The sequence below is a fragment of the Bison bison genome, unplaced genomic scaffold (assembly GCF_000754665.1).
Source record: "Bison bison bison isolate TAMUID 2011002044 unplaced genomic scaffold, Bison_UMD1.0 scf7180017864299, whole genome shotgun sequence".
Classification (NCBI taxonomy): Eukaryota; Metazoa; Chordata; class Mammalia; order Artiodactyla; family Bovidae; genus Bison; species Bison bison.
This window is the reverse complement of record NW_011494871.1, coordinates 4,568,531-4,579,321: the sequence shown is the minus strand read 5'-3', so window position 1 is coordinate 4,579,321 and position 10,791 is coordinate 4,568,531. Positions and strand designations below refer to the sequence as shown.

The following is a 10,791-nucleotide window of genomic DNA, read 5'->3' as shown; positions in this document are numbered from 1 at the left end:
TTAAGTGACTTGTCCAAAGTCACACCACTGGATAATAGCGGTGTGCATTAGTCACTCAGTCACACTCGACTCTTTGTGCCCCATGGATTAGAGCCCACCAGGCTCCTCTGTCCATGGGATTTTCCAGGCAGGAATACTGGAGTGGGGTTGCCATTCCCTTCTCCAGAGAATCTTCCCGACCCAGGGATGGAACCTGGGTCTCCTGCATTTCAGGCAGATCCTTTACTGGCGGAGCCACCAGGGAAGCCCGGGTGATAGCAGAGTCAAAGCCTGTGTTTGTAACCATCACTCTGGTACTGCCTCTGGACACCAGTTCATTTCAAATGTTCAAGATTCTCACACCCAGTGTGTGAGAGAACAAACATACAGGTGTGTGCTTTGCTTATTTAGAAATAAAAGTGTGCCTCCTTTTGAAGTTTGCCATGCTTCACTATTGGGGATTTTTCTTGATTTAAAATGTTTTGAAATTTTTCTTTTATTATATTTTGGCCATGAGGCATGTGTCATCTTAGGTTCCCCACCCAGGGATCGAACCCACGCCCCCTGCATTGGAAGCATGGAGTTTTCACCACTGGACTGCCAGGGAAGTGCCCACTATTGGGTTTTTAATGATTATATTTCCCCAGGATTCTGGGCTGCCCTGAAATAAAAGTGAGCTTAGTATTATGTAGAGTGACATAAAATCAGCAGCATCTCTCCCACCCCTGTGTCTGACCCTGGACAGAAACATGTGTGGACTGGGTTCAATTTCAGCCAGACTGTGCCCGCTCCACACCCCGCTGTCTGAGTGGGCAGGGTCTCCTGATGGGGCCTCCCTCAGTGCCACGTGGAGTCCCTCAGTCTTGCCAGCCCCCGACTCTCCGGTTTCAGAAGCTCTCAGCTTCCCCAACCTGCACTTTATTATTCCCTGTCCTCCAGTTTGTCTTTCATCATCCCTTGCTCTTTGAACAAAGCCTTCTTTCTAGTGAAATTACTCCCTGCGCTGCTGGAAATACTTGTGACTTCTCAACTCCTCCCCTCTGGCTGCTAAATGAAAACTGAAAATCACCTGCATTTTGCTCATAACAGAGGAGAAATCCCTTCTCATTTATACTGAGAATACATCTTAGTCACCAAAGGTGTTTCACCATGAACTCGTTTCCTGATCTCCCATCTCCTGCCTGCTGGCCATTTTCAGAAAAGTCCCAGGGAAAGGGGAAGTTTTGAAACTCCCTGGTCCTAACTGGTTAGTCCTCCTGGAGTTTCCAGGGGAGGGTCAGCACTGCAGTCGTTGCCCTTGAAGGGGTCAACGGCCATAAATAGGACAAGTGGACAAGCGGTTGAGGAGGACCTGAATATTCAATTTTTTGTCCGGGCTGTTTCTGTGACCAGTTTCCTGCCTGGAAGAGCGAGAACGTTTCAGATACTATCTCATCTGTCCATGGCAAGTCAGGCTCCATTCAGACAGCACAAGAGACTTAGGAGGGAAACCATTCAAAAAAAGATTTCTGAGACTTCCCTGGCAGTCCAGTGGTTAAGACTCTGCACTTCCAATGTTTGATCCCTGGTCGGGGAACTAGGATCCCACATGCCAAGTGGTGCAGCCGAAGAAAAAATAAAAACAATGCAGTCTCCACTTAAAAAAAAAAAAGACAAACCAGATTGCTTTGGTCTATGCAATTATCAATTGTTGTACTGGTCATTTCTTTATCAAATTGAATGATGCTTTTAGCATGGTCCCTGGCCAGCCAATCTGGCTTCTTTTTAAATCTCTTGTTCCTTTTCAGAGTCTTTGGCTATTATCCAGTGAGACTTACATTTTCCCTTGTGGACATACATCTTTCTCTTAAACCCTGCCTTCCTAAAGTCTGGGAGTGCATGTAGTGTTGCTTACTTTTCTCCCTTAAAGTTATAATTTGGCTTTCTCCCCATCTTTCTGTCATTTTCTACTGCAGCAACCATTTCCTTCTCGTTGTCCCGAAGTAGGTCAAGATAAGAAAGTCCCCTTTCTGCCTCTTCAGCCTTCTTTTTAACGAGGCAAACAAAAAGCATGTTAGATGCTCACTTGGTAGGAAATGGAATCTCCCATCACTGTCCACAGTCAGAATTACCTTTGAGCTTCCAAGTTAAGGTTGCAGAACGTTGGCGTCAGGTAAACTGGTGCTCAGAAGCTGCTCTGTCGGTTGCTAGGCTGGTGGTTCGACTCAGGAATCAGCTGGGATTCTGGTCTCTCCTTCGTCTTCACATCTGGTCCAGCACCTGCTGCCCCTCGTGGTCCTGGTGCCTCTTGGGTTGGCTGTTTCCGCTCCCTCCCCGTTTTCCCTGCCTTCGACAACACTCCTCTTTTCACACTCTGAGCTCTCAAGTCTGACCTTTTACTTGTCTCCCACGACTTGCCACATTGCACTGTAGCTGCACATTTACCTGTCTGCCTTTGAACACTTCGTTCTGTGAGAACAGAAATCTGATTTTTCTGACTGACTGTTGTATTCTGAATTCCTCCCACAAACAGCCTGTGCCATTGATGGGAGAATGAATGAGTGAATCCATGAATGAATGAAGGACTTGCTGCGTATTTGAACAACTACTTCCAGACTTCCCTCCCATACACTTTCCTGCTGCATTTCCCTCTCAACTGAAATACTGTTCATCACTTTCCTCTCCTGCTTAGGAGTCCACAGCATCCTCTCCCTGCTTTCTCCATCAGGTCTAAATAATTAGGTTGTTTTCCAGGGTCCCTGATCAGTTGGCCTAACTTGATCCCCTGTACGATGTACCTGGTAGGTATAACGGGTAATCCCCAATACCAGATACCTGGTAGGTAAGATGGATGAGCACTCCAAGAAGATACTAGAGCCTGCTGAGACCACCCAGAGATTTCTGGACAAACTCAGTGGATCTGAGCCCTCGTCACTGTTAATTGCTATGGGAGTCAAGGGCTGGTCATAGGTCCTGCCGTGGACCAACTTCAGAGAGCTGTCCTTTCAGAAGGTTGAGGGGTCATGGGCTCTGCCACCCGCCAAGGTTTTTCCATGTTTCTGGGAAGTCAGACTAGTCTGGAATGGATGTAACCGTAGTGGCTGGAACCTTCTTGTCTCTCTTAGGAGCCCCAGCCTGGATCAGTGCTTCTCAACCTTTAATGTGCATGTGAATCACAAGGAAATCATCTTAAAATGCAGACTCTCAGTAGGTGTGTGTGGGGGGGTGGAGGGAGATTGGGACTTTGTATTTCTAACAAATTCCCAGATAATATCGAGGCTGATGCTGCCTGTTTATGGACCACGCTTTGAGTAGCACGTGAAGACACCTCCTGTCCACAGAGCTTGAGAAACTGAAGTGTCTCCAGGGAGACTCTTCCCAAGCACACCATCGCTCATTTCAGCATCTCCTCAAAGAATCTGGCTAAGTCTGTCTTTAACTCTTTTTCCAACAGCATATCTAAGTTTTGCAACCATAAACACCAGCCAGGACAGTATATCTTCCATGCAGAAAATGATGACGCCCAGTTCACAAAAGAGTTCACACTGAATATAAGAAGTAAGTGAAGAGGGTGGGGTGAATGGAGAGAGTAGCATGGAGGCATACATTACCATATTAAATTAGATGGCCAGGGGGACTTGCTATATAAGGCAGGGAGCTCAAATCAGGGCTCTGTGACCACCTACAGGGATGGGACAGGGTGGGAGATGCGAGGAGGGTCAGGGGGAAGGGGATGTACATATACCTATGGCTGATTCATGCTGATGTATGGCAGAAACCAACGCAATATTGTGAAGCAATTATCCTCCGGTTAAAAATAAATCAATCAAAATTAAAAAAGAAGTGAAGTAGTCAAGAAATTTTATTTCACTCTTGTGACTCCTTAATCATGTATTAACTCGGACCAGAAAGAGCTAAGCAATGGCTTAGGGAAGGAGTGTGATGAAACTGTGTTGACCTGTGGAAGTGTTCTGAAATTGTACTTTCATATCTCCTGGCTCTGTTGACACACAGACCTCTTTCTGGGCTCATCCTTTTAAGTTAAGATGCTGAGTCCATGTCCTTTCTGAAGGGGCTTTAGTGTGTCACTTTATTGGTTTTAGTACTTTGAAAGATCATGTTAAGAAAAGGCCAAAAGTCATACTACCTGCCATTTAGTTGTTTTAATAGTTTTTGTTCCTTTGGTCTATGAAAAGAGGAGAGTACCTTTCGCTGGACTTTTTCTGCAGATGCTTCTCCTGAAGCTAAGACTCATTTTAGGGTGAGCAAGTAGATAGAGTCTACACCTGCGTTCTCTCCAGGAAGGGTCTAGTGTTGGCCAGGGGGTGCTCCCCAGAGAGGTGGCAGGGCTGCCTGCACCGAAGGTGACGTGACAAGGGGAAAGGACCTCCTCTTTGAGTCCTGCCTGAGACACCCTCCAAGAAGCACAACTGCTTACAGTGCACGGGCAGCCTCTATAAACCTGACTTGGAAAGCCTTTCTGAAAAGTGCATTACTCCATGAGCTTGTTTTTCCTCTTGTTTTCTACAGGGAAACCTCAAGTGCTGGCTGAGGCATCTGCAAGTCAGGCTTCTTGCTCCTCTGATGGGTACCCTATACCATCTTGGACCTGGAAGAAGTGCTCAGACAAGTCCCCCAAGTAATGAGGACCTTGGCCTCTCTTGTGTTAGAAGAACATGAAACTCTCTCTGACATACTGACGCTTTCTCGTGAATTCAGTTTAAGAAGAAACGCTAGAGCATTTCAAATGCTTACCTTCCTAGTCGACCATAATTCTCAATGATCAGATTGTTTCTGATAACCTATAATAGATGTGTCTCTTACAGACCCCATTAGAGAAACCCTCACTTCTAATCTGATGACAGCCACGCCCCTCTGACTTCTCTGCCATTTCTTTTCAGCTGCACAGAAGAAATCACAGAAGGAATTTGGAATAAAAAGGCCAACAGGAAAGTGTTTGGACAGTGGATATCGAGCAGCACGCTGAACATGAGTGAGGCTGTCAAAGGGTTCCTGGTGAAGTGTTGTGCCTATAACGCCCTCGGCACGTCCTGTGAGACAATCCTTCTGAGCTCACCAGGTAGACAGCAATCACTATTGAAACATGCCACCTTCAGGAATTCCCCACTAGAAGTTAAGCCCTGTCTTTGGCTTTTATTTGGGGGAGTTTTACAAGAGTGTGCAGATTCAGTGTGTGAGATGAGAAGGCTTTTTGAGTCAGGCAGGAATCCCCAGTGAATATACATGTTCTGTAGTTTAAGGGCAGAGTGACTTCTACTGATGTTACTGTAACTCATGAATTCAGGTAATGTGGGTAGAACCCCAAACTCCTGGTATAGTGGGCATCTACCCTGACAACCCTCGTGGCTCAGTGGTAAGGAATCTGCCTGCCAAGCAGGAGTCTCAAATTTGATCCCTGGATCAGAAAGATCCCCTGGAGAAGGAAATGGCAAACCTCCAGGTTCTTGCCTGGAGAATCCCATGGACAGAGGAGCCTGGTGGGTTACAGTCCCTGAGGTCGCAAAGAGTCGGACGCAACTTAGCGACTGAACAACAGCAACAACAAACAGAGATCCAGATCCAGGGAGACAGATTTAGTAATTTGGAGTCTTTACCTCTTTCCCTTTCAGTTAATCTCCTTATTTGCCTTTTAGCCTGCTGTTTTATCATTTTTGGTTTGATATTTAGAGCCCTCTGAAATTAAGCAATTCTGAAACCTGGCCGCCTACACTAATGGTTTAGAATCACCAGCATCCCCAAACTAACTTCCCCACATTCATATGACAGCTTCATTGTGGGAACACAAGTTTCTTTTTTTTTTCAAATTGAGGTATAGTTGATTTACAATGTTGTTGTGTTAGTCTTGGGTGTACAGCAAAGTGATGCAGTTTTATATGTGTATTCTTTTTCAAATTCTTTTCCATTATAGTTTATTACAAAATACAGAATATGTTGATAGTTCCCTTTGCTGTATAGTGGGACTGTGTTGTTTGTCTACTTTATGTATAGTAGAAAAACATTCTTGATTCAGTCACACATGTGACTTTGCAGATTCTTTTCCATTATAGTTTATTACAAGGTATTAAATATAGTCCCCTGTGCTATATACTAGGACTGTGTTGTTTATCTATTTTATATATGGTAGACAGACTTCTTCTTTTTTTTTTTTCTAATCTGGCTTGACTATCCTGTGGGTTTAAATAGGTGTAATCCTTAAAACCCCTAGTAAATGATTTATTACACTGGGCTCAGAGGGACTCCCCTGACCGACCAGTGGTTAAGACTCTGTGCATCAATGCAGGGGGCATGGGTTCCAACCCTGGTCAGGGGACTAAGATCCCACATGCCAGAGGGTGTGGCCAAATAAATAAAATGGGTTCAGAATCATCTAAAATTTTCTGGGAGGGAAGTGTTCTTTATATGAACATGGCCTGATTTTTCTGTGGGCTTCTGTGCATAGAGGGCTTGTAAGCATCACAAATAACAGCCCCTCAGACAGGATGTGAGAGGTTGCAGCGAGCCTGCGATCTCCGGGTTCTCACCCACTGCTCCGGGATGCTCTTCTGTTGCAGGGCCCTTCCCTTCCATCCAGGACAACATCTCATTCTATGCGACAATTGGCCTCTGTCTTCCCTTCATTGCCGTTTTAACCATGCTGATTTGTCACAAGTACAAAAAGGTAAAAGCAAAGGTTTAAAAAAAAAAAGCTGTCACTGTGTCCCATATCTAAAGAATGCCCTGTGGCTAACTGACTCATTATTTCCTCTCGGAAGCAATTTCGTTACGAAAGCCAGCTGCAGATGGTGCAGGTGACCGGCTCTCTGGATAACGAGTACTTGTACATTGACTTCAGAGAATATGAGTATGATCTCAAATGGGAGTTTCCAAGAGAAAACTTAGAATTTGGTAAGAATCAGATGTTTCACCTGTTTCCTTCCTGTGGGAAAATCCTCAGCGAACGCTCACTCACTCACCACGTGTCTTGCAGGGAAGGTCCTGGGGTCGGGTGCTTTTGGAAAAGTGATGAATGCGACCGCCTACGGAATTAGTAAGACAGGGGTCTCCATCCAGGTTGCAGTCAAGATGCTGAAAGGTACAGAGACGCGCCAAGAGGGGAGGTGCCGCCTGCCACCTCCTCTTTTCCATCATGGTTATGGGTACTGCTTGCCCGGCTTCAAAGCTTAAAAGGGAGTGAGTTGGGGTTGGTGTCCACTAAGTCATGAATATAGAACTCAAGTCCACCTCTTCTTCCTCTCCTCTGTCTGCTTAGGTGCTTTTCAGCTTTGGGGTTACCGTTGCTACAGGCAGCTGTGTGTCTTACGTGGTGACATGGGCGCCGGGTAGAAGAGGGAATCGGTGCCTTCTGTATCCCCACTCGTTTCTCACCCCTCCCTCCCAACATCCTCTGTGAGCATCATTCACTTAGCAAGAGCGCCCCCAGCTGGCTCTAAGTGATCATGAGCCCACCCTCCATTGCCTCCACCATGAACTAAGTCTAATGGGCATTTTTCTGTCCTCATGTTGCTTGAATTTTCAGCACCAGTTGGCACGATCGACGGTTCCCTCCACCTTTATGTGCTCTCTTCCTTCAGTTTCCATGGCGCTGTATTCTTCTGGTTTCCTCCCACCCTCTGACTGCTGCACTGTCCTTGGCTGCTCCCTCATCTTCTCATCCATCTCTCATGTGGAGTTCCTGAAGGCTTACTCCGGGTCCCACTTTCCTTTCCACTCCTCATACTCAAGGGCTGTCTCAGCTCGCCCATGACCTCATCCCGTGTACCAATGGTTCTCACGATTGCATCTCCCTGCTAAGCTTCGGGTTATGTCCACATGCCTAAATGTCTCCAGGGTCCCTCAAAGACAGCCTATCCAAAGTGGACTCTTCCAACCCTGGCCCTTGGTTGATACTCCCTCTCTCACCGGTTGGTTATAAGTACCAGTGACTGGCCACAAGCCACCCAGTTGGGCCAACCAGGGACCTGGGACTGACTCATCCTAGAAACCATCCTCATTGTAACTATTCCTATCAGGCTTCCTGCAGGTGCCTCTTGAGTCCATCCTCTTTTCTCTTAACCCCTGTTACTGCCTGTTTCTTCTGAATGGATGCACCAACCTTCGAAGAAGCTACTCTATATGCACTCTAACCTCCTTCTGGATTCTGAAGCCCAAGTGATGCTTCTGAAATGCAAAGCTGGTCACATAATTTTCCTACTTAACCTTCCCAGTTGCTTTCATCTTGCACAGTCCACACAGCCCAGCACGACGTGGCTGCAGCTTGCCTCTGCCCTCGAAGCTCTCAGTTCCTCTGGAGTGACGTGCTCTTCCCGCCTCAGGGCCTTTGCACATCCATCCTTCCCCTTCCCCTTTCACGGCGTCACCGCCTGCTCCTCCTGTAGATCTCAGCTCAGATACCACTTCCTCTGGGAAGCCGTTCTCACGCCCCAGATGAGCTCAAGTTCCTTGCTAGATGCTATAGCCTAGCTCCCTCTGGGCTTTTCCCTCCCATAAAATTGATCACAACTATAATTACATGGCTGTTTAGTTATTTAACTAGTGTGTTAGCTGCCCCTGTAGTCTGCAAGCCTCATAAGGGCAGATCTGTATATTTTGGATGCTGTCCTCTATCTCTTTCTTTTTCTTTTTTTAAATTTCATTGGAGTGTAGTTGCTTTGAGGTTTCCTGGGGTAAAAAATCCATCTGCCAATGCAGGAGACGCAAGAGACTTGGGTTTGATCCCTGGGTTGGGAAGATACCCTGGAGTATAGGAAATGGCAACCTGCTCCAGTATTCTTACCTGGAGAATTTCATGGACAGAAGGAGCTGGTGGGCTACAGTCCATGAGGTTGCAAAAAAGTCAGACACAACTGAGCGCACACTCACACGTAGTTGCTTTGCAATGCTGTGTTAGTTTCTGCTGTACAGCAAAGTGAGTCAGTTACACATATACGTATATTTCCTCTTTTTTAGATTTCCTTCCCATTTAGGTCACCATAGAGCATTATGTCGAGTTCCCTGTGCTCTACAGTAGGTTCTCATTAGTTATCTATTTTATACATAGTATCAACAGTGTATATATTTCAATCCCAGTCTCTCAGTTCATCCTACTCCGCCACCCCTTGGTATCTATAAGCTTGTTCTCTGTATCTGCTTTGCAAATAAATTCACCTGTACCGTTTTCCTAGGTTTCACATATAAGTGATATTGTATGGTATTTGTTTTTCTCTTTGTGACTTACTTCACTGTTTGACTGTCTCTAGATCTGTCCGTGTCTCTGCAAACAACACAGTCTCATGCCTTTTCATGGCCGAGTAATATTCCATTGTACCTCATCTTCTTTCTCCATTCCTCTGTTGATGGACATTTAGGTTGCTTCCATGTGGTCCTCTTTCTTGATCTTGGCCCATCCAGTGACTTCAGGACTTCTTCCTCATCCTTCCCACTCTGAGTTCACTTGGTTAACTCCTGTTTTCCCTCAGGTCTCAGCATAAACATTTAGTATCCCCTTCCCCACCCTTCCCAAGTCTGAGTTAGGTGTCCCTCTTGTGTGGGGCAGCATGCTACATTCATTTTCCACGTGGCATTTGTTTTTTATTTTTATTGAAGTATAATTTATACTGAAGTATGATTTATAGTGCTGTATTAGTTTCTGCTATACAGCAAAGTGACTCAGTTGTACATATGTGTACATTATTTTTTATATTCTTCTTCCGTGATGGTTTATCATAGGATATTGAATTTAGTTCCCTCTGTATACAGTAGGACCTTGTTGCTTGTCCATCCTATAGATAATAATTTGCATCTGCTAACCTCAAACTCCCAGTCCACCTCTCCCCCCATGCCCCTCCTCCTTGGCAACCACAAGTCTGTTCTTTATGTCTGTGAGTCTGCTTCTGTTTCATCAATAGATTCGCTCGTCCCATATGGCATTTAATGACACTATGTTCATTTACTTGTCTCCCCTTTCAGGGGGGCTCTGAGCTCCAGGAAGACAGGGGCTGTGTCTTTCTACTATTTATTCCCCCCAAGTCCTGGCACATTGCCTCCTACCCAATAGGCATTCAATAAATACTTGTTGAATGAATGAATGAAAGTCAGGTAGTGGTATATGAAAGTGCTTTGAAAAAGTTAGGGTCGTTGTAAAGTATGTCCTTTGGGTCATGAGGAACAAGACATGGACACCCGAAAGGCACGAATCCTTGTACAACATGAGGCAGCAGGAGATGGGATGCAGAGTGGGTCCCGATGTCACTCCTAGGCCAAGGAGCTGGAAATCCAGATGCTCCTGAGAGCTCACACAAGTCAAAGTAGATGTACTGAAGCTCTGGAAAAGCCGCACAAAGGCTAGCATCTCCCAGGATGAAACAATGACACCCAGAAATAACCAATCAAATCTCCATTGAATGTAAAGAAACAGAGGGGTGGGTGCCTGGAGGGCAAGATCCTGAGACCCTGCCCTGGCCTCTAGGGCTCCAGCAGCCTCCTGGCAGCGCAGGTGTCCTGACTACCTGGGCACATTGGCCTCAATAACAGGAGATCTTTAAATTCACCAATAAGTACCTCCATGCCACATTTCTAAGCAAGATGCCAAGTAAAATTTGCTAAACTATCTAGCCTTACTCCAGGGGAAGTAGTAGATACATTCTAGCCTAGTCAGCAGTGATGGTCCTCATTATCAAGTAAGGAGTTTCTTGAGAACTTGGTCGGTGAGAATTGGTCCTCCCTGACCTTCTCACCAGGCTTCCCAGGTAGCTCAGCAGTAAAGAATCTGCCTGCCAATGCAGGAGATGTGGGTTGGCGGGTTCAATCCCTGGGTGGGGAAAACGCCCAAAGAAG

At 46.0% G+C, this 10,791-nt stretch overlaps 1 protein-coding gene across 2 annotated transcripts in view; it reads left to right on the top strand.

The window, feature by feature from the left end:
• FLT3 (fms-related tyrosine kinase 3) overlaps positions 1–10,791 on the top strand; it is a 53,439-nt gene that overhangs the window by 27,205 nt on the left and 15,443 nt on the right. For both annotated transcript variants that reach the window (XM_010851220.1, XM_010851221.1), the window contains 6 exons: positions 3,413–3,516; positions 4,489–4,597; positions 4,860–5,038; positions 6,531–6,637; positions 6,732–6,864; positions 6,947–7,051. In XM_010851220.1, the coding sequence (XP_010849522.1) occupies positions 3,413–3,516; positions 4,489–4,597; positions 4,860–5,038; positions 6,531–6,637; positions 6,732–6,864; positions 6,947–7,051 (737 nt within the window). The remainder of the gene's footprint in view (positions 1–3,412; positions 3,517–4,488; positions 4,598–4,859; positions 5,039–6,530; positions 6,638–6,731; positions 6,865–6,946; positions 7,052–10,791) is intronic.